Below are 22,252 nucleotides of genomic sequence, written 5' to 3' on the forward strand. Positions count from 1 at the left end.
AGACAGTGACGAGTGATTAGGGAGATGATGAGTGAGTGAGGGGAAGGTCCCTGCCACCCAGAGATCACTGAGTACCACTGAGCAGAGGCAAGGAGGAGGTGTTTGGGTTACTGGGGAGGAGTGCTCCACAGAGGCTCAGCCAGGCAGGGGCCCCGCTGGGGGTGGGCCTGGCCTGTTGGGAGAGGAGCCAGGAGGTGAAGGTGGGGGTGGGGGTGGGCCTGGCCTGTTGGGGGAGGAGCCAGGAGGTGGGGGTGGGGGTGGGGGTGGGCGTGGGCCTGGCCTGTTGGGAGGAGTCAGGAGGTGAAGGTGGGGGCTAACTTCTTCCCAAGGTCCCTCGACTGCCAGGCTGAGGATGAACTGTGGGGCCCAGGTGGGAGCTGAGATGGAAAAGGGCTTTTCTAGAAGGAGGAGCTGGGAGAGAGGCCAGGTGGACGTGGAATCTCTAGGACTGAGGACCTTGAAGCAGCAGACAGAGCGGCAGCTCAAGGCAGTCTCCCTCCAGATCTGAGTGCATGGAGGAGCACGGGGTCCGAAGCTACCCTGAGCTGGGGTGGAATCTCGCTCCGCCCCTTCTGAGCAATGTGGCCTTGGTGGGGCCGATGGAGTTGCCTGTTCTGTAGGTGACTGCTCGCCCCCAGGCTTCCACAGGGTTAAATGAGATGGTGTTGGGAACAGGGCCCCCAAAATCTGGCCATAAACTGGCCATAAATAAAATCTCTGCAGCACTGTGACATGTTCATGATGGCTGTAACACCCACGCTGGAAGGTTGTGGGTTTACCGGAATGAGGGCAAGGAACACCTGGCACACCCAGGGCAGAAAACTGCTTAAAGGCGTTCTTAAACCACAAACAATAACATGAGCGATCTGTGCCTTAAGGACATGCTCCTGCTGCAGATAACTAGCCAAACCCATCCCTTTATTTCGGCCCATCCCTTTATTTCCCATAAAGAATACTTTTAGTTCATCTATGGAAACAATGCTTACCACTGGCTTGCTGTTAATAAAATACCTGGGTAAATCTCTGTTCAAGGTTTTCAGCTCTGAAGGCTGTGAGACCCGATTTCCCATTCCACGCTCTATATTTCTGTGTGTGTGTCTTTAATTCCTCTAGCGCCGCTGGGTGAGGGTCTCCCCGACCCAGCTGGTCTCGGCAAGATGCTGTGTGGCTCCCACTGGGGAGGCCCCCAGTTACTGGCACTGTCATCATGATGCCCACTGAACAAAGTGGGCCAAGCCCAGAGGCAGCCAAAACCACATCTTTCTGCATAGAGGGGAAACTGAGTCCGCGAGCTCAGGGCAAGGGCACCAGGCCCATATGCTGGCCTTCATCTGTCCTCAGCTCCTCCCTGCGGGCACAAGCGGGGGCAGGTGAAGAATCTTCCACCTGAGAAGTGTAAGAGCAGGGACAGGGGGGCGGGGAGCAGCGGGCCCGCTCTGTGTATAAACAACCGGGCAGCAGGAAGGATGCCAGGGCCCACGGACACCAGCTGCCTCCGAAGTCCCGCCGCCCGGGCCTCCACGGAGCAGCCTCCGAAGCGCAGCGTGGCCGTGTCCTCCGTAAAGAGGGTGGAGCCGCCCCGGGCCCCTCGCTCTCCAGCCGTGAAGCCCCCGCCGGGGCCTGCAGGTGGCAACCCGCAAGCCGCCGGCACACGCGGGTTCTCTGTTCCTCTTTTCTCCTCAACCACTGCGGTTAAAAAAAAAAGCTAAAAGCCACCTGTTTTGTTTTGAAACGTGCTGTGGCTTGGATTTCGGCCAGGCCTTTTGTGGTGACAGGAAACCCAGGACGGGCGCCCCGGCCGGGCCTGGCGGACTCCGGGGCTCGCAGACTCGGGCCCCGCGTGCCATGAACCTCCGCGCCGGAGGCGGCAGCAGCGGGCGCCGGGGATCAGCGCAGCGGGGCGGCCGGGCGGATCCAGCGCAGCCGGGAGGCCGGGCAGATGCGGGGCGGCGCGGCGGCGGTCAGGTGAGCGGCGCGGGGCTGGCGGGGACGGGCTGGGAGGGCGGCCCGCCCGGCGCGGGGCCTCGAGAGCTCGGCCGCCCCGCCCCGGGGACCCCGCCGCTGCTCCGGCGTCCACACCAGCTGCGTGCGGGGCACCCGGGCGGCCCAGGGGACCCGAGTGCTTGTGCCCCCTTCCTGGGCTGCTCCGAGCCTCAGTTTCCCCATCTGTGGAATGGGGGGTGGGACAGACCCGCCCCGCGAGGAGCCCGGGACACCAGGGTACCCCGAGCGAGCTCCTGCGGGCGTGGTAGGTGGGGGAGGCACAGTCCTGGGGCGGCTTCTCCCTGCAGCAGGTGGCGAACCCACGGCCAGGCTTCCGTGGCGAGCAGCCCTAGAGGAATGACCGTCCTGTCCCTGAGAGCCCCTGGGCCCTGGCAGGCGATCCAGGTATGGGCAGACAGGGCGCTGTTGACTCCGCACACCGCGGTGACTTCTCAGGTTCTGGGGGTGGCGGCTGCAGTGGTGACACCACTTCCTGGTGGTCACACCGCGGGCAGGGCGCGGGAGGCCAGCTCCATGCGTCCCGACTGTCCTGAGCTTCAGCCCAGGGTCCCCCTGTGCCCCGGAGCCCCGCCGGCTGTTCTTCTGTTTCCTTTCATTGCTAAGTTGTGGAGTCCTCCCGGATGAGAGCAGTGGGCTCTAGAGGAGGGGCCGGGGGTGGCCAGACCTCTGCTTTCATTCTCCCACTTCCTGCCTGCTCCTTTCTGAGGCCAAGTCCTACATCTGGGTGCAGAACTGGTGGGTGAGCCTGGTGGGAAGAGCATTCTGCTCAGAGTCGGCCACTGTGGCCAGCATCCCCAGGTCAGCCTGTGGGGAGATGCTAAGGCTGTGAGGCCAAAGGCCTCCCCTCATTCATCCCCTGCCCATGGGCCAGGCCTGGGGCTGGCACTGACTCTCAGTAAATATGCAAATAAAAGATGCCTTTTTTTCACAGCCCAGAGGAGAGCTCGTAGCCTAGAGTACAGCTGCTGGGCAGAGCAGAGCTGTCCGTGCCAGCGTGCCTGCTTTGACGCTCCTCTGGCCGTGTTTTAAACACCAGGAGGTTTCCAGGGGCTGCCCCAGGCGTAGCTCCTGCACCCTTTTTCCTGGGCTGGTCACCATATGTGATGACAATGCCAGTCTGTTCTGAGCAGCTCTGGGCTCCTGGCTTCACTGACATCATACACAAGTCCTTAGCCCTTCCATCCACCCCAGAAAGTAGGTGTTCCCCCTGATTTATAGGCAAGAAAATGGAGAACCAGAGTCTAAATCAGGGCTGATTTATTTTTATTTATTTATTTTTTTTGAGATGGAATTTTGCTGTGTTTCCCAGGCTGGAGTGCAATGGCACAATCTCAGCTCATAGCAACCTCCACCTCCTGTGTTCAAGCGATTCTCCTGCCTTGGCTTTCCTGATTAGCTGGATTACAGGCGTGCACCACCATGCCCAGCTAATTTGTTTGTATTTTTAGTAGAGACAGGGTTTCACCATGTTGGTCAGACTGGTTTTGAACTCTTGACCTCAAATGATCCACCCGCCTCAGCCTCCCAAAGTGAGCCACTATGCCCGGCCATGATTCTTTTTTTTTTTTTTTTTTTTTTGAGACGGAGTCTCACTCTGTCCCCCAGGCTGGAGTGCAGTGGCGCGATCTCGGCGCACTGCCAGCTCCGCCTCCCAGGTTCACGCCATTCTCCCACTTCAGCCTCCCGAGTAGCTGGGACTACAGGCGCCCACCACCACGCCTGGCTAATTTTTTTTGTATTTTTAGTAGAGACTGGGTTTCACCATGTTAGCCAGGATAGTCTCAACCTCCTGACCTTGTGATCCGCCCTCCTCGGCCTCCCAAAGTGCTGGGATTACAGGCTTGAGCCACTGCGCCCGGCCGCGCCCAGCCATGATTCTTAAAAGTAATGGTACTAGGCCAGGCATGGTGGCTCCCACCTGTAATCCCAGCACTTTGGGAGGCTGAGGCAGGCAGATCACCTGAGGTTAGGTGTTCCAGACCAGCCTGGCCATCAGAGCGAGACTCCGTCTCTACAAAAAGTTAAAAAACATTAGCTGAGTATGGTGGCACACACCTGGAGTTCCAGCTACTTGGGGGGCTAATATGGGAGGACCCCTTAAGCCCAGGAGTTTGAGGCTGCAGTGAGCTATGATCTCACCACTGCACTCCTGCCTGGGTGACAGAGCAACACCCTGTCTCAAAAAAAAAAAAAAGTAATAATGATAAGTCGTAATCAGTATTTATTGGGTGCTTACTATGTGCTGGCCAGTGTTCTCTGAACTTAGTAGTAACTACTTTAATCTTGATAATAACCCTGTATGGTCCTATTGTAATCCCCATTTGAGACATGAGAGAATGGAGGCAGAGAAGGGTTTATCCACTTACCCAAGGTCATGCAGCTAGGAGCTGGCAGAGCTGGGATTCAAGTTGGGCGTGTCTGTCTTGTTACCATGAGACTATTGGTATCATCAGTCAGAATCTTTTTTTTTTTTTTTTTGAGGTGGAGTCTCGCTCTGTTGCCCAGGCTGGAGTGCAGTGGCTCAATCTCGGCTCACTGCAGCCTCCGCCTCCCAGGTTCACGCCATTCTCCTGTCTCAGCCTCCCGAGTAGCTGGGACTACAGGCGCCCGCCACCACGCCTGGCTAATTTTTTGTATTTTAGTAGAGACCATGTTGGCCAGGATGGTCTTGATCTCCTGACCTCATGATCCACCTGCCTTGGCCTCCCAAAGTGCTGGGATTACAGGCGTGAGCCACTGCGCCCGGCCCATATTTATGTAAAATTTAATAGAGATTGGTCCTCACTGCATTGGGCCTGGCCTAATGCCGTCCTCCTGCCTTGGCCGTCCAGAGTGCTGGGATTATAGGTGTGAGCTACCACGCCTGGCCCATTACTGTTATTTTCAGATAGCCCTGATTTAGTCTCTGGTTCTCCATTTTCTTGCCTATAAATCAGGGAGAACACGTACTTCCTGGGGTGGATGGAGGGTAAGGACTTGTGTATGTCAGTGAAGCCAGGAGCCCAGAGCTGCTCAGATCTGCCTGATCTTCTCAAGCCCAGGGAGTCAGAACTGTCAGTCACTTTACCAAGTGTATCTGCTGGGGAGGCTGGGAAGTTATGTGACACAGAAAAATGAGGCTCCCCATTCAGGAAGAAGGAGGAGTGATGTTGGGACGGCCTGATTTCCCCTGTGTCCTGGGTGCTCCCTGGGAGACTGGGGAGGTGCTGGCATCGGGCAGCCGCCTCTGGCTCTGTGACCCACCCAAAGTCATCAGGTAATAAGAGAAAGAGGTGGGACTGGGGCCCACGCCCCTTGTGTCTTCCCGGTGCCTCCCTGTTTGGGTCCACGGGCAGCCTATCAATGGGTGCTGGATCCTTTTGGGCTGGCGTGCAGGTGCCCAACCCACACTCCTTCCCCACAGGCACAACAGGCAGGACAGGTCCCATAGGTGGTGTGGAGTCTTGCCCAGTTGCAGGGTAGCCATGTGGGGCTGGGATGGCCACCTTATCCCACTGCCAGTGAGGCAATGAGTTCAAATCCCAGTTCCCCCAGGCCACAGTGTGACTCTGAGCAGGGCCGTCCCCTCTGGGCTCAGCTCTCTTTCTTTTGGGAGAAGGGGCAGAGGATAAATCATAGGATTGTTTATTCTACTTGTGAATTATTTCAGGCTGTAACAGGTGTAGTGAAAGCATAACTAACACTGATGCGGTGACTGAACAACTTTAAAAAGACACCTCCAACTTCCTATAACATCAACAGGCCTTACAGCGAGCTTACTTTGTGCTCAGTCTCTGTTAACTCATTTCACCCTCACAATGGCCCATTACGGATGGGAAATGGAGGCAGGGAGGCTAAGGAATGTGACCCAGGAAGTTATGTGGGAGGGCTGCATGCAAACTGCCTCTACTCCCACCCCAACCAAAGTGCCTTCCTCCCTGCCAGGAGCCATCAGCCCTGTGAGTTCTGCAGTTTTCTTTTTTTTTTTTTTTTTTTTTTGAGACGGAGTCTAGCTCTGTCGCCCAGGCTGGAGTGCAGTGGCCGGATCTCAGCTCACTGCAAGCTCCGCCTCCCGGGTTTACGCCATTCTCCTGCCTCAGCCTCCCGAGTAGCTGGGACTACAGGCGCCTGCCACCTCGCCCGGCTAGTTTTTTGTATTTTTTAGTAGAGACAGGGTTTCACCGTGTTAACCAGGATGGTCTCGATCTGCTGACCTTGTGATCCGCCCGTCTCGGCCTCCCAAAGTGCTAGGATTATAGGCTTGAGCCACCGCGCCCGGCCAGTTCTGCAGTTTTCTGAGCCTCAGAGCGGGAAAAGAGCGTTGTTGATTCTTAGCTTCTGCCACGCGGAGAACTAGGCCCTTCCTGCCTGTTTCCTGGGCTCCTGAGGCACAGAGCCGTGGGCCTGGTTCAGCTCATGTTGCTCATCCCAGGATCAGAACCCAAGCCAGAGAGCCTGGATGCATTTGTAGGGGCTTCTCCGTGTGCTGGCAGGGAACCCTCCCAAGATCTCCCACTCCTGGTATGGGGAAGGTGGGCCCTGCTCACCCACATGCGGCAGAGAGGATGGGCCCTGGCACTGTCCCCAGGTGTCCAACCCTGAGTCCTGAGACAGGGGCTGTGGTTTCAGGCTCTGACAAGGAAGCACTTTTTGTTGGGGGCCCAGGAAGGAGGAACCCATTTCTGGGAGGTCTGTCTCACAGGAGCAGGTGGATGGCAAGCTAGAGTGGGGCTGAGTGAGTATCTGGGGCTGAGGCCTAGAGAGGATCCCATAGCTAGCTCTAGGGCTGGAGCTCTGCAACGTCGGGCCAGAGGACCCTGTGCTGGGAAGGAAGATGGGCCACATGCCCTCGTGGGACCCTCGTTGTCACCGTGAGCTCTTTCCAAGGGGACACCACCAGTGGGGGCCTGGGCGGGAGGCAGCTGAGGTGTTTCCGGAAAAGGCTGAAGATTGAGGCTGTGGTGTGAAGACTACCCACTTTAGGGAAATGAAAGAGGCCAGCCTCACCCCAGACACCCCAGTGTGGTTGGGGAAAGGGGATGGTCCGTGGTGAGCCTGGTACCTGGGGACTCATCCTGGCGCTGCCTGGCCCTCAGGTGGGATGCTATGGAATATGATGAGAAGCTGGCCCGGTTCCGGCAGGCACACCTCAACCCCTTCAACAAGCAGTCTGGGCCAAGACAGCATGAGCAGGGCCCTGGGGAGGAGGCCCCGGACATCACTCCTGAAGGTGGGTGCTGGTGGGAGTCAGGGTGGGAGCTGGGCAGGTCTCTGACCGTGTACGTGGACCCCCCGTCTTCCTGCTGCCTCCTGTGCAGCCCTGACTTTCCCACAGAGCCGGCACCTGCTGGCTCTTTTCTGTTACCCGTCTGTTCTGTGGTTCTGTGGTTTGTTTCTGTGTCCCTACTAGAATTCACACTCCGAGAGCAGGATTTGTGCCTGACCTGTCCCCGCTGTATCCTAGGGCCCAGCATGCAGTAGGTGAACACTTGCTGAGTGAGGTCCACTGAGACCTGGTGACGGAGAGGTTAGCTGAGGGAACGTGCTCTGGGTTCCCTCGTCAGAAGGTGGCATGAGCCTTAGAAACTGCAGATGAGGCCATCAGGGGGTGCTTGGAGCGGGGCAGCTGCAGAGACGGCCTGGAGTCAACACTGGGGTTTGTGGACTTTGCCATGTAGCCATCCAGTGGTTTTTCTGTCATCCCCATGGTCATCCATGAGGTGTCTGCCTTAGAAATGGGATGTTTCTATAATGCTATCTCGAGGACCTTTTGGCACTGAGTATCATTCCACCTCCTCCTTTCGAATGTCTCTTTCCCGTCTGCACAAGGCTATGGGCTCCTCTGAAAGCAAACTGGATGGCGTGCAGATCTGAGTGGTGCCCAGCTCCCACAGTGCCTCCTTTCTGTGCGGCTTCCTGAATCCCTTTCCCACTCCTGGCTATCTCAGCTCCTTCCTAGGGGATGGGAGGCAGGAGGTAGCAGCTGACCCTCCACACCTGTCCCCGTCTTCCCCCAGAGGCCCTGCCTGAGCTGCCCCCTGGGGAGCCAGAGTTCCGCTGCCCTGAACGCGTGATGGATCTCGGCCTGTCTGAGGACCACTTCTCCCGCCCTGTGGTAAGGTTTCGGATCTGGAAGGGGAGAGGGACTGAGGGAGCCCCCAAGGCAGGAAGGGCCAGGGTTTCCATGTCACTCCCTCCCAGATGGTGGGACGGCGTCCTGTGAGCTGGGGTATAGCCTCACTCCATTGTCAGGCTCAGCAGCCCCCACCTCAGCCAGGGCTCCTGGCTTTGAATCTGAGGCCTGCATGACACCACAGACCCCCACCCTCAGAGCCTGAGTGAAGGCAGGTTGAGACAGCCGGGGATTGGGGTTCGTGAACCTGGGGCTTCTCCTATCCCCTGAGCTCCATGTCTTCATGTAGCAAATGTGCAGAGAGTCGGTTCCCTCTGGGGTCCTTGAGGTCCTGTAGACTTGCAGAGAGTCAGGGTGTGGGAGGTAAGGGGGAAGCTGCTTGTCTTCCTCCTACTGACCAGTAGGTATTACAGGGCCACTCTTGTTTGTTCTGTATTTTGTTCCATGGAAGCCTTGTGTTGAAGAAGAAAAGGGGGAGGCTATAATGATTTTTTTAAAAAGTTTGAGGCTGGGCGCGGTGGCTCACACCTGTAATCCCAGCACTTTGTGAGGCCGAGGCGGGTGGATCACGAGGTCAGGAGATTGACGCCATCGTGGCTAACACGGTGAAACCCGGTCTCTACTAAAAAGTAGAAAAAATTAGCCCGGTCGTGGTGGCGGGTGCCTGTAGTCCCAGCTACTCGGGAGGCTGAGGCAGGAGAATGGCGTGAACCCGGGAGGCGGAGCTTGCAGTGAGCCGAGATCGGACCACTGCACTCCAGCCTGGGCGACAGAGCGAGACTCCATCTCAAAAAAAAAAAGTTTGAAAACCTTTTATTTTTACGCAAACCATCTCCAACTTTTGAGAGAAACATTACGGTAACATTGAAATGTAACTTTGAAATGACTTGAGCCAGGCGCGGTGGCTCACGCCTGTAATCCCAGCACTTTGGGAGGCCGAGGCAGGCAGATCACAAGGTCAGGAGATCGAGAGCATCCTGGCTAACATGGTGAAACTCCATCTCTACTAAAAATACAACAAATTAGCCAGGCATGGTGGCAGGCGCCTGTAATCCCAGCTACTCAGGAGGCTGAGGCAGGAGAATTGTTTGAACCTAGAAGGCAAAGGTTTCAGTGAGCCAAGATCATGCAGCTGCACCACTCCAGCCTGGGCGAGAGAGCGAGACTCTGTCTCAAAAAAAAAGAGAGACTTCATATGTGTGTTTCGTATCTTTTTTTTTTTTTCTTTTTCTTGAGATAAGGTCTTTCTCTGTTGCCCCTGCTCTGGACTACAGTGGCGCGATCATGGCTTACTGCAGCCTCGACCTCCTGGGCTTGAGTGATCCTCCCACCTCAGCTTCCTGATTAGCTGGGACTACAGGTGTGCACTACAATGCTCAGATAATTTTCAATTTTGTTTACAGACACGGGGTCTCGCTTTGTTGCCCAGGCTGGTCTCAGGCTCCTTAGCTCAAGTGACCCACCCACCTCCGCCTCCCAAAGTGCTGGCATTATAGGTGTGACCCACTGCACTCAGCTTGTTTCGTGTATTACAACATTTTGAGCACTTCCTTTAGGCCACAGACTGAGCTGCAAGGGGGAGGGGAGGGTGCCACCTCCCCTTTGCCTGGGTCTCAGAGCCCAGCAGCCTGGAGGAGGAGGATGGCTCCTGAGGGCGGGATCCAGGCCCACAGCTCTGAGACCTGATCCCGTCTTCCCCAGGAGCACCAGAGTGTTCTGAGTCTGGGTCCTTGCTGGGCCCTGAGCCCCCTGGTCATTATGTGGCGAAAGCAGCCGGAAGTTCTGGGACTGGCTCTTGGCATCTGCCTGTGCTTGGCAGTTAAGCTGGAGGCCACTTACTCTCCTTCACGACAGCAAATGTCATTTCCCTAGCTTTCCTCCAAGAGGAAACTCTTCAGAAGTAAGTGAAGTGACGTCACAAAAAAGCATCTGGATTTCTCAAAGAAGGAAGCTGTCTTTTGAAAAGCATCTTTCAAACATTAGATTTTCAGAGGCCCGTGGGCAGACAGGTCGGGCTGGGAGTGCGCAGCACCAGGTGGACCTTGACCGTGCTGCCACCTTTCCTGTCCTTGAGCAAGTCCTCAGTGCCCTCTGGCTTCAGTTTCCTTCTCTGGGTGAGGGGTGTCGGGGTCTGCTCTGGGCCTGTCTCGGCAGGTGGGCCTTAACAGGGAGATCCTGCGGGGTGGGTATTTGACTGCCCCCGCCCCCAACCTGGGCAGGGTCTGTTCCTGGCCTCTGATGTCCAGCAGCTGCGGCAGGCGATCGAGGAGTGCAAGCAGGTGATTCTGGAGCTGCCCGAGCAGTCTGAGAAGCAGAAGGATGCCGTGGTGCGTCTCATCCACCTCCGGCTGAAGCTCCAGGAGCTGAAGGTGGGTGTGGGGCCGCCCCACCGTGGGGCAGCCTGGGGCCGAGGCCAGGACTGTGGAACCAGGAGGACCCTGCAGCCTCTGGATCCCTCTCAGGTGGTGGTCTCCCTCTCGGCCACAGGGGCTGGGGTAGAAAGGCTCCAGACAGGCAAGGTGGAAGATGGGCCCTCACCCCACTGCGGGAGGTTTCCCTGTTAGTCTAGACCCTCCTGTTGGAAGAAACAGAAACCCAGCCTTAAGTAGCTTAAACCAGAAAGAAAAATGTATTTTCTTGGTGACTGGAAGGTCCTCCAATGTCAGGAATCTTGCTGTCTCCCAACTCGACTTTCTGTGTCTGATCCAGCCTCAGGTAGGCTTTCCAAAACTGTGTGGTGGCAGAGATGGTCCCGGCAACCACACCTTGCTTTCCAGCAGCCGAGCCTCCTGTGCAGATGACGGCTGCCTTTTCTCAGTGGTCATAGCAGGAACCTCAGGCTTGACTTTCATTGGCCAGTCCTGGGCCCACCCCTGACCTGATGACAGTGACTGATTGGCCAGTTCTGGGTCATGTGCCCACCCCTTACCCAATGACAGTGGCTGATTGGCTAGTTCTGGGCTGTGTGCCCACCCACTGAAGCAAGCCGGTGAGCTGAGTTCCTCCCTGAGTGAGCCACATGACCTGGACAAGGACGGGTGGTGTCTTGAAGGTGACAACAAAAGAAGGTGGGGGTCCCAGGCCACAGATGTTCCTGATGCAGTCCTTGGGTGTCTGTGTGCTTTCACCTGGCTACCCTGTGTCCCCTGCGCTGATTCATGAGTCCCTGGGAATGCAGAAAGTAGAATATTCATTAAGAAACAGGTAAATTGGTGGTAACAAAAAAAATCCCAAAACATAGTGGCTTAGAGAAGATGTGTTCAAGGCCGGGCGCGGTGGCTCAAGCCTGTAATCCCAGCACTTTGGGAGGCCAAGACGGGTGGATCACGAGGTCAGGAGATCGAGACCATCCTGGCTAACACGGTGAAACCCCGTCTCTACTAAAAAATACAAAAAACTAGCCGGGCGAGGTGGCGGGCGCCTGTAGTCCCAGCTACTCGGGAGGCTGAGGCAGGAGAATGGCGTGAACCCGGGAGGCGGAGCTTGCAGTGAGCTGAGATCCGGCCACTGCACTCCAGCCTGGGCGACACAGCAAGACTCCGTCTCAAAAAAAAAAAAAAGAGAAGATGTGTTCGTTTCCTTACGTAAAAATCCCACGGGTGGTCTGGGGCCCCTATGGCAGCTAATGGTGTTGGAGAGGGCCTCCTTTTCCATTGCCCTGCACCTAACTGGCAGAAAGCAGGAGGGGCAGAGAGGCCGCGTCGCTCCTGCTCACATGCCCGTGGCCCAGCGCAATCCCACACAGCACGTCGCTGCAAGGGATGCTGGGAAAGGTAGCAAAGGATGCTGGGAAAGGTAGCAAGGGATGCTGGGAAAGGTAGCAAGGGATGCTGGGAAAGGTAGCATGTGACCTTGGTGGTGCTTGTCCAGCCGATCATTGTTTACTGTGAAAGGGAGAAAACGGATGTGGCATTGTGCTGAAACTCACAATCTCTGCTCTAAATGGTGCCTGGAAGAAATAAGCTGAGGGGCTTGTGCGAAGGGAAAGGAACTTCAGCCCAGCTCACCTGTGACCCCTCCCTGACTCACCCTCTGCAGGACCCCAATGAGGATGAGCCAAACATCCGAGTGCTCCTTGAGCACCGCTTCTACAAGGAGAAGAGCAAGAGCGTCAAGCAGACCTGTGACAAGTGTAACACCATCATCTGGGGGCTCATCCAGACCTGGTACACCTGCACAGGTGGGCCGAGACCCAGATGAGGGGGCTCATCCAGACCTGGTACACCTGCACGGGTGGGCCGAGACCCAGATGAGGGGTGAGGAATGAGGGCCTCTGCTGGGCTCACGTTCAGATCTGAGCTGTCCAGTGTGGTGGTCACTAGCCAAACGCGGCCAAAGTTAAATTAACTAAATACGCATTTCCTCAGTTGTACTGCCTGCGTTGGACAGTGCTGTTCTGGATGAGAATTAAACTAGTGAATTACATGGTGTGTCAGTTTGTACAGTGAAGAAAAAGGGAAAGGAACTAGCACGTGTTAAGGTAGAGCGAATGTGACTTTAGGGCAGAATGTAAAGGCATCACGTGACTTTTTTTTTTTTTTTATACGGAGTCTCGCGCTGTCGCCCAGGCTGGAGTGCGGTGGTGCGATCTCAGCTCACTGCAAGCTCCGCTTCCTGGGTTCGTGCCATTCTCCTGCCTCAGCCTCCGGAGTAGCTGGGACTACAGGTGCCCGCCACCACACCCGGCTAATTTTTTGTATTTTTAGTAGAGACGGGGTTTCACCATGTTCGCCAGGATGGTCTCGATCTCCTGACCTCGTGATCTGCCCGCCTTGGCCTCCCAAAGTGCTGGGATTACAGGCATGAGCCACCGCGCCCGGCATCATGTGACTTTTAAGCAAAAACTTGAAGGTCAGGGAACAAGCCAAGAGAATATCTAGGGAGGAATGTTCTGGTGGGGGCAACGCTGCGGTTGATGTGTCCAGTGCCTTGAGGAGAGGCAGAGAGCCAGGTGTGGCTGTAGCTCTGTGTCAGGGGAGGTGAGCTCAGGGGTGGTCAGGGCTTTTCTTTAAGTGCAGTGGGGGCCACAAGTGGGTACTGGACATACTTGGGCTTTAATAGGTTACCCTGGCTGCTGATTGAGCTTGGACTGAAGAGAGAGGTGACTGAGGAGAGGAGGATGACTCTGATTGGGTTGGGACAGGTGGTGGGAGTGAGGAGTATCTAAGTGCAGTGCCAGCTGAAGGTTTGGAAACGGAAAGTAACAGATGAGAAAATTGTCTGACTGGGTGCGGTGGCTCTCACCTGTAATCCTAGGGCTTTCAGATTCAAAGATGGGAGGATCACTTGAGCCCTGGAGTTCGAGGCTGCAGTGAGCTCTGATCGTAGCACTGAACTCCAGCCTGGGCAATAGAGCAAGACCTTGTCTCTTAAAAAGTACAAAACAAAACAAAACAAACAAAAAACAGAGATAGAAACCCATCAGGGTAACTCATGATATTTAAGGGTGGAGCTGCTGAAACGGAGATGGGAAGCTGAGGGCTTGGGAGGGAGGGCGGGGTTTCGTTTGTCTGTTTGGACAGGTTGGGTCTGGTGCTGGGAGTGGCAGGTTGGCACTGGACATGTGAGACAATTGGAGGACAAGGTCTGGGCCACCTTTGGGGCAAGGCTCGGGCCAGGGACAAGAGGATCTTTGAGGTTCTAAGGCTTCCCTTGGTGCCAGGAGGTCTTAGATTGATCTGGGCCTCGGAATGGAACCCATGGGGAGGGGGCAGGCCAGCTGAGGGTGGCCTGGGCTGCAGGTGCACCCTTCCCGCTTTTGAGAACCATGTGTCCTTCCACCCTAGGGTGTTATTACCGCTGTCACAGCAAGTGCTTGAACCTCATCTCCAAACCCTGTGTGAGCTCCAAAGTCAGCCACCAAGCGGAATACGAACTGAACATCTGTCCTGAGACAGGGCTGGACAGCCAGGATTACCGCTGTGCCGAGTGCCGGGCACCCATCTCTCTGCGTGAGTGGTGGCAGGGAGAGAAGAGGGTGAGGGAGCTGTTCCTCGCAGGGGAGCTGGGTGCACCGGTGTGTAAGGACACGTAGGTCAGACAGCTGAGTGAGGCCCTGGGGCAGTCCCTGCTTGTTATCCTTGGGAAGTGACAAGGGTCTGTTGCTGCCGTTTTTTCATTTCTCACTGAAGCAGACACAGGTTCCAGGCATTCTGTAACTCGCCCAGATCACTGAGGAGCACCTGGAGGGCTGGGACCCAGCCTCCGCCTTCCCATGTCAAAGTCTCCTAGACGGGGACTGGGGAGAAGTCACACGGCACAGAAAGTCTCCTAGACGGGGACTGGGGAGAAGTCACACAGTTGTCATGCACATGCGTGTCAGCTCTTCTTTCTAGAGAGTTGCTGGTGTTAATTCATGAAGTTTCTGCCGCAGTCCTACAGTGAGGCCCTGTTTATATCCCATTTTACTGATAGGAAAACAGGTCAGTGAGATGCTGGGACCACCTGAGATCTTGTGGCTGAGGATAGGATGAGTCAGGAGGGAACCCTTGGCCTGGTGGCTCTCTCCCTGAGGGTTGTGGTCCATGGGAGGACAGACCATGAGGCTGGAAAGCTGAGTGGGGCTTTGGTGAGGCAGGGACACTCATGGCCCCCTGACCCTGCAGGGGGTGTGCCCAGTGAGGCCAGGCAGTGTGACTACACTGGCCAGTACTACTGCAGCCACTGCCACTGGAACGACCTGGCTGTCATCCCTGCACGCGTGGTGCACAACTGGGACTTTGAGCCTCGAAAGGTGGGAGTTGGAAGGTGGGGGCATCCCACTGGCGAGGGAGAGCAGGAAGGAGGATGGGGGTGTGGAGCCGGTGTACCCGGGGATGTGGAGCCGGTGTACCCCGGGGTGTGTGCTGCTGGCTGCATGGGCCCTGGGTGGGTGTGAGAGGTGTCACCCGGCCATGCCTCGCAGGTATCTCGCTGCAGCATGCGCTACCTGGCGCTGATGGTGTCTCGGCCCGTGCTCAGGCTCCGGGAGATCAACCCTCTGCTGTTCAACTACGTGGAGGAGCTGGTGGAGATTCGCGTGAGGCTGGAGCCCTGGAGTGGGGGGCAGGGGCGCTGTGTCAGATGGGCCCTAGGGCTGGGCCAGTACCCTCTTCTCCTCTGGGCCATGGGAGGTTCTGAGCAGAGGAGGGAGGCCACCTGCTTAGGGTCAGCTGGGCACCATGGCTGCCCTTTTGGTTGAAGATGCTGGAACCGTGTCCAGTAGTGATCTGATGCCAGGCAAGAACGCAATATTAAATTTTCTAATAGCCATATTAAAAAAGTAAAAAGGGCTGGGCGCGGTGGCTCAAGCCTGTAATCCCAGCACTTTGGGAGGCCGAGGTGGGTGGATCACTTGAGGTCAGGAGTTCTAGACCAGCCTGACCAGCATGGTGAAACCCCATCTCTACTAAAAATACAAAATTAACCAGGTGTGGTGGTGCACGCCTGTATCCCAGCTACTCGTGAGGCTGATGCAGGAGAATCACTTTAACCCCGGAGGCGGAGGTTGTGAGCTGAGATCGTGCCACTGCACTCCATCCTGGGCAACAAGAGTGAAACTGTGTCTCAAAAAAAAGTAGGCCGGGCGCGGTGGCTCAAGCCTGTAATCCCAGCACTTTGGGAGGCCGAGACGGGCGGATCACGAGGTCAGGAGATCGAGACCATCCTGGCTAACACGGTGAAACCCCGTCTCTACTAAAAATACAAAAAACTAGCCGGGCGAGGTGGTGGGCGCCTGTAGTCCCAGCTACTCGGGAGGCTGAGGCAGGAGAATGGCGTAAACCCGGGAGGCGGAGCTTGCAGTGAGCTGAGATCTGGCCACTGCACTCCAGCCTGGGCGACAAAGCGAGACTCTGTCTCAAAAAAAAAAAAAAAAAAAAAAAGTAAAAAGAAATAAGTGAAGTTAATTTTAATAGTATATTTTATTTAGCCCAATATATCCAAAATATTATTTCAACATGAAATCAATGTACATTTTTGAGATAGTTACATTCTTTTTCTTTTTGTGCCACGTCTTTGGCTCTAGCATGTGTCCTCTGCTGAATCTCACTGCAGGGCAGCCCCTTCCATGTGCTCCATGGCTGTGCATGGCTGGGGCCACTCTCTTAGCCAGCGGTGAGGGAGGAGGTAGGGCGGGAGCCGAGGGCAGACGGGAGCTGCAGTCCTGGCAGGACATGACGGCGTCTCACGCGAGGTGGTGAAAGGAGTCAGGTCCCGTTTTACCCAGGAGGAGACTGTGGCAGCAAGTTGAGTTGCCAAGGCCAGGGCTGGGGAGGCCACTGGGATTTCTCTGGAAGTTTGGCTTGGTCCTGAGGCTGTTGGCTCCCAGACAGTTGTCTGCCTGTGGGGCCGGGTGGGGGCAGAGGGAACGGAGGGGTTTCTGGGCCATGGTAAGCGAGCCTCACGGTCCTGCCCAGTCCGGGAGCTGTGATTTTGGGCTTTGGTGAAGCACTCAGATCTCGGCCCACCCGGGTGTGAGGCGAGACGTCTGTGAGCAGGGCTCCCTGTGAGGCCCACACTGGGGCAGCCCTGTGTCCTGGCTGAGGAGGCCTGCCTGCTCCCGCCTTGTTTGCAGAAGCTGCGCCAGGACATCCTGCTCATGAAGCCGTACTTCATCACATGCAGGGAGGCCATGGAGGCTCGCCTGTTGCTGCAGGTCAGACTGCCAGCAGGACTGGCCCTGATGGGAAGTGCAGCCAGGGCAGTGAGGCTCCTCCGGCTCAAGTCTTTTCCAGACAGCTTGTGCATGGAGTGCCTTTAGCAGAGGGGCTCCCAGGTCCCAAGGAACAAAGCAAACAGGCGTTCAGCCCACAAAAGAGTTCTCCCATTAGTTCAGTTCGGGAAACCCTGTATCCTTTATGTGAATCTCCATAGGGGTAGGTCCAGGCCAGCCCTCCTCAGGCCAGTTGACCACAAAAGCAATTTCAGGGTTCATCTAATTATTTATTCAACAGATACAGATGTTCTAGATTCTGGAACAGTGAACGAAACAGGCAGGAAAGCTTGCCCTTAGAGAGTGCCTTTCAAGTAGGGAAGACAAGAAAAATAAGCTGTGTGTTGGCGGGGTGAGCTGTGTGACAAGACAGAGAAGGAGGGGTGGGGAACACGGGGGTGCAGTGTGGCTGGGAGGGGCTGCATTGGGGAGTGGAGGGCGGCGGCTACACGGGTCAGGAAATGTGGCCCAGGTCCATCTTCCCCTGTTGGCTTCCTGGGGCTCCTGGATTCTACTCCTGGGGCCCAGACCCTTCTGTAGCTCATTTCTCTGTGGACACCCGGGCCCTGACCGCTGGAGCGACCATGGGTGGGCAGTGGGAGGGGCCCTCCCCAGTGCAGGGGTCACAGCTGCTGGGACTTGGCAGCTCCAGGATCGGCAGCATTTTGTGGAGAACGACGAGATGTACTCTGTCCAGGACCTCCTGGACGTGCATGCCGGCCGTCTGGGCTGCTCGCTCACCGAGATCCACACGCTCTTCGCCAAGCACATCAAGCTGGACTGCGAGGTGGGCCTCTGCCCGAGGGCTGCTTTTCTCCAACCCCAGCCCTGAGGGGGGATTGGCAGGAGAAGCAGCCCAGCCCGGTGTGTCCCTGGCCTGGGAGTGCCCAGAGGAGGTGGCACTGACATGCCTGTGCCCCAACCCCACACTGTTCCCCCAGCGGTGCCAGGCCAAGGGCTTTGTGTGTGAGCTCTGCAGAGAGGGCGACGTGCTGTTCCCGTTCGACAGCCACACGTCTGTGTGCACTGACTGCTCTGCCGTCTTCCACAGGTGGGTGTGGCCTGCGCCCTGCACTCAGGGGCTGGGGCTCTGCCCCATCCTCTGGGGAGCTGCCCCTTGGCCTCCGGTAGGATGATGCTGTGGGAGCTGGCACTGCTACCCCAAGAGAGGGGAGACGTAAAGACTCTGACTCACAGGGCCTTTGCTGACCCTGAGATACGAAGTCAGACCCTGATGTCTGTGACTAAATGAGAAGTTCCCTTAGGAGCAGCACCTGGGGGATGAGGGGGCTGCCCCTTCCCAGGGCCATCCCGGACCAGCCCCTGAAACTCCAGCTTGGTCTTAGATGTGTTCACAGCATCCCAGCTGCTCCCTTTCTTCACTAGGATTGAAGTCACTCTTTCAGGGTTAGGATAGGCTAGAGATTCCCAAACTTATAGTTCCTGTCACCTTTTCATGTCTCAGTAATTTTTTCAAAGTGTTTCTAAGCCAAGGCCGGGCGCGGTGGCTCAAGCCTGTAATCCTAGCACTTTGGGAGGCCGAGACGGGCGGATCATGAGGTCAGGAGATCGAGACCATCCTGGCTAACAAGGTGAAACCCCATCTCTACTAAAAATACCAAAAATTAGCCAGGCGTGGTGGCAGGCGCCTGTAGTCCCAGCTACTCAGGAGGCTGAGGCAGGAGAATGGCGTGAACCCGGGAGCTGGAGCTTGCAGTGAGCTGAGATCGCGCCACTGCACTCCAGCCTAGGCCACAGAGCCAGACTCGGTCTCAAAAAAAAACAAACAAAAAAAACACACAAAAAAGTGTTTCTAAGCCAAAAGAAATTCCTGGCCGGGCGCGGTGGCTCAAGCCTGTAATCCCAGCACTTTGGGAGGCCGAGACGGGCGGATCACGAGGTCAGGAGATCGAGACCATCCTGGCTAACACGGCGAAACCCCGTCTCTACTAAAAAATACAAAGAACTAGCCGGGTGAGGTGGCGGCGCCTGTAGTCCCAGCTACTGGGGAGGCTGAGGCAGGAGAATGGCGTGAACGCGGGAGGCGGAGCTTGCAGTGAGCTGAGATCCGGCCACTGCACTCCAGCCTGGACCACAAAGCGAGACTCCGTCTCAAAAAAAAAAAAAAAAAAATTCTTAACACTTTGATTTATTAAGTACTTATGCTCTCTCGTTTTTTAGCCACTAGACCAACAGGGAAAAATATTTATGTTCAAACAACTTTATAAGTATTTATATCCTAAAGATTTAGTGGCTCTTTGGAAAAATAGTATACACAAATTAGAAGAAAAACATTTTAATTTCATTCTTCAGTAAGTTCTTACTCATGATACGAGTGCACCTTTCGGGCCCCACACATCTTCCAGACCTGGAATCAGACGGAACACTCCCCAGCAGCTTCTGTCCCCTGATTTTTGCCTGGAATTTGCTACTTTTCATAGCAACTGCTGAAATCCCAGCTCTACAGAGCTATGGTCACACAGATGGGACTGTGGCAGAAACTAAGGTTGAGACTGACTCACTTGAGCTAGTCGTTTGCTCAGTGTCTGACAGATGTTAATTACTGCTGTGTTCTGTTTAAAAGTTTAAACTAGGCTGCAGTGCCCCAGGGTTCCCTGATGCACAGTTTGGGAGCCAGGGGAGGTGCCAGGCACGCTGGGATAGGAACAGGTGGGAATCGTGAGGAAGGGCTCAGTCTGGCGCGGTCACCTGGCTCAGCCCCTCAGCTGTGTGAACTGGGACCTGTGTGGTCGGGGGATAGCAGGGAACGTGAGGACCCCTTGGAGGTCCACATCTGCATGCCGGGAAGCGCTCTTCACACGGCCATACAGTCATATGCATCTGGGTGCAGACCCCGATTCTGCCCTTTGGTAGTGGCTGTAGAGGGGATGACAGGAGCTGATCTAGGATGCTTGGGGGGTTCAGTGCTGGAGTTTCCTGTGCAGAGAGCCCCAACCTGTTTCTGCCCCCAGGGACTGCTACTACGACAACTCCACCACGTGCCCCAAGTGTGCCCGGCTCAGCCTGAGGAAGCAGTCGCTCTTCCAGGAGCCAGGTCCCGACGTGGAGGCCTAGCACTGAGGAAGAGTGCTGGACACCCTGCCTGGCCCGCCGGGACCCACCCTGCCAACGTCAAGTTGTTCGTCCTGCTCTGGAGACCCCTGGGGTGTGGCCCCTGGACCCCTCCACCCCTGCTGGGTGGGCAGTGTCGAGGACCGAGGGGGTGGGTAGTGTCAGGGACCGTTGTCTCCCAGGTGCTTGCTGGGACTCGGGGCGGCCGCACCTGGGTGTGCTGCTGTGAGGGGTCCTTGCGTGGCCCCCATCCTTCCCCCAATGGGCAGGGAGTTGGGGGGACATCTCACCTCCCCCATGGCACAGAACCCTCCACACCCCTGGACCAGGGCATCTGGGCCCTAGAGATTCCACAGCTCCTGTCCTGGCCACCCTGGAAACTCGTCAGGCCAAGACTCCGAGAGAGCTTCAGAGGAGAGTTGAGTAACACCTGAGGACGTGGCTGCACACGCCAGCCGAGGGCTGAGTCTCACCTGCAGTGGGGTTTTGGCTCTGCCTAGAGGCTCCATCCCTTTCAGCCGCTCGTCGCCTTCTGGTTGTCCCCAGCTGGGGCTGCTCACAGTTGTCACCTGTCGACCTGACTCTACCCTGGCCTGAGATTCAAAGGCCTCACTGGGTGGTCAGTCCAGTGGGGTTACCTGTTGTTTCTGTACAGCAGCAGGGAAGGGGGCCGTGGAGCTTTTCCCTGCTGGGCGCTCCTGCCTTGGCCCAGCCCCTTTCCTGGTGCTCCAAGCTGGGAGGCTGTGGCCCCAGCCTGAGGAGGGTGTCCTGGCCTCCAGGTGTGGAGCAGGGACTGTGTGCTGTGGGAGGTTTCAGTGAGGCGATGGGATCCTACAGGGGTCCGGTGGCATTTCTTGGAACCAGATTTGCCTGAGGAACTCGGTCCTGCTGCCTGTGGAGGGCTCTAGATAGCTCGGGAACGACCAGCCAGTGGCCTTTTGTTTGGGGGCCTGAGGTCAAGAGCTGGGAGTGTTTGCTCGACAGCCCATTCAGGAAGATCAGGGCAGGGGCGTGTGGGAGGTCCCTCACTCCACAGGACAGAGGCCCCTGGACAGCAGAGGAAACCTACGACTCTGGGTGAGGGGACACTTGGCTTTGCACTTTACAGATCCTGCGGTCCACGAGGGGCCTCAGGAGAGGACATGTCAGGACATGGCTTCCCAGCCTTCTGCCGTGGGAAGTGGGGGTGCTCCTGTCTGTCCTTTTCCCCCACACCCTGGACTGCACTTGGCTGTTGGTACACATGGTTGGCACACATGGTGGGCAGAGGGCAGAGAAAATGTCACTGCTTGGATATTTGTCCCCTTTGACCAGGAAGCCCAAGAGGAGACACCTCAGCCAGCAGAAAGGCCACCCAGCTCACTGGCTCATTCCAGGAGCGGGAGACACGGCAGGGTCTCCTCTTTGCCCTCCGCCATCAGGAAGGGGATGGTGTCCTGTCCCCGCTGTGGTGGCTTTAGGTGACGTTCTTACTGTCTGCTCTGCCTCGGTTTCCCCATCTGGAAAATGGGGGCAGGGGTACTGACCTACCTCAGGTGGCAAGGTGAGCAGGGAACATGTTGGAGTCCTTTAGAGAGTGTGATGTGAGGTTGGATCAACAGTGTGTGTTCCTGTCCTGCTTCCCCTTCCTCTTTGGGGCTGAGGAGGGGGTTAAAGGCCAAATGCTGTTTCCCAACACCCTGAAGTCTACACACGTCTCATGAATGCATCACACTTCTGTCATATGGATATTAGCCGTTCCGAAATCTGTGTAATCAACTTCACATTATTCAAGTTACAAATCACTGTGTCCATAGAAAAATTATACTGGCATTTGCTGGACAAGGGGTTGGGCCCCTTTTATTTTTACCTGCCACCCAGCATCTCCCCCACCTGCCCCTTCTGGGTGACACGGTCTGTAAACAGAATCATGTATGGGTCTTTGTCTGAGTCTGTAGCACAGCAGGAAAAGCCCAGCAAGGACCCAGTTTGCACCGACAGCACCCACACCATGGGTGGTCCCACAGCAGGGGACCAAGCTGGCCTGAGGCATGCCCAGTTGTAACAATGCTGCTGTCACTGTCTCATTAAATATATGTCCTTTCGCCTGGTGTGTGTGTGGTGGATTGGGGACAAAGTAAGAGAAATTGGTTTGTTGACACAGAAGTCATTTGCAGGCTTAGGAAAGAGCTTCTGCCATCCAGTGGGGTTGAATGTAATATGGTGTGAGGTGAAATAACATGTCCTGATTGGTTGGGAGAACGACCTGTGGTGGTATCACACAGACCTGTTGAACATCTCTGGGCTTAAGCTGTTCTCCTGCCTCCACCTCCCGAGTAGCTGGGACTACAGGTGCACGCCACCTCGCCCAGCTAATTTTTTGTATTTTTAGT

The 22,252-nt window shown here is 56.2% G+C and overlaps 1 protein-coding gene across 7 annotated transcripts; it reads left to right on the forward strand.

Moving 5' to 3' along the window:
• The first annotated feature begins 1,882 nt into the window (after nt 1–1,882).
• LOC105488876 (differentially expressed in FDCP 8 homolog) lies at nt 1,883–21,964 on the forward strand. Of its 7 annotated transcripts, none has more exons than XM_011753386.2 (13): nt 1,894–1,965; nt 2,292–2,388; nt 7,080–7,213; nt 8,001–8,098; nt 10,336–10,485; nt 12,155–12,296; nt 13,903–14,067; nt 14,722–14,849; nt 15,021–15,134; nt 16,671–16,751; nt 17,455–17,595; nt 17,750–17,859; nt 19,781–21,964. In XM_011753386.2, exons 3-13 carry the CDS (start codon nt 7,090–7,092, stop codon nt 19,881–19,883), a joined length of 1,356 nt encoding a protein of 451 aa, XP_011751688.1. In that variant the 5' UTR covers nt 1,894–1,965; nt 2,292–2,388; nt 7,080–7,089; the 3' UTR covers nt 19,884–21,964. The 7 variants fall into 7 exon arrangements, with proteins under 7 accessions (XP_011751686.1, XP_011751687.1, XP_011751691.1 ...); XM_071085152.1 differs by having other exon boundaries at nt 1,895–1,965; nt 2,292–2,510; nt 7,077–7,213; XM_011753384.2 differs by lacking the exon at nt 2,292–2,388 and having other exon boundaries at nt 1,883–1,965.
• The last annotated feature ends 288 nt before the right edge of the window (nt 21,965–22,252 follow it).

Source organism: Macaca nemestrina, chromosome 18, assembly GCF_043159975.1.
Source record: "Macaca nemestrina isolate mMacNem1 chromosome 18, mMacNem.hap1, whole genome shotgun sequence".
In the NCBI taxonomy this organism is placed as follows: Eukaryota; Metazoa; Chordata; class Mammalia; order Primates; family Cercopithecidae; genus Macaca; species Macaca nemestrina.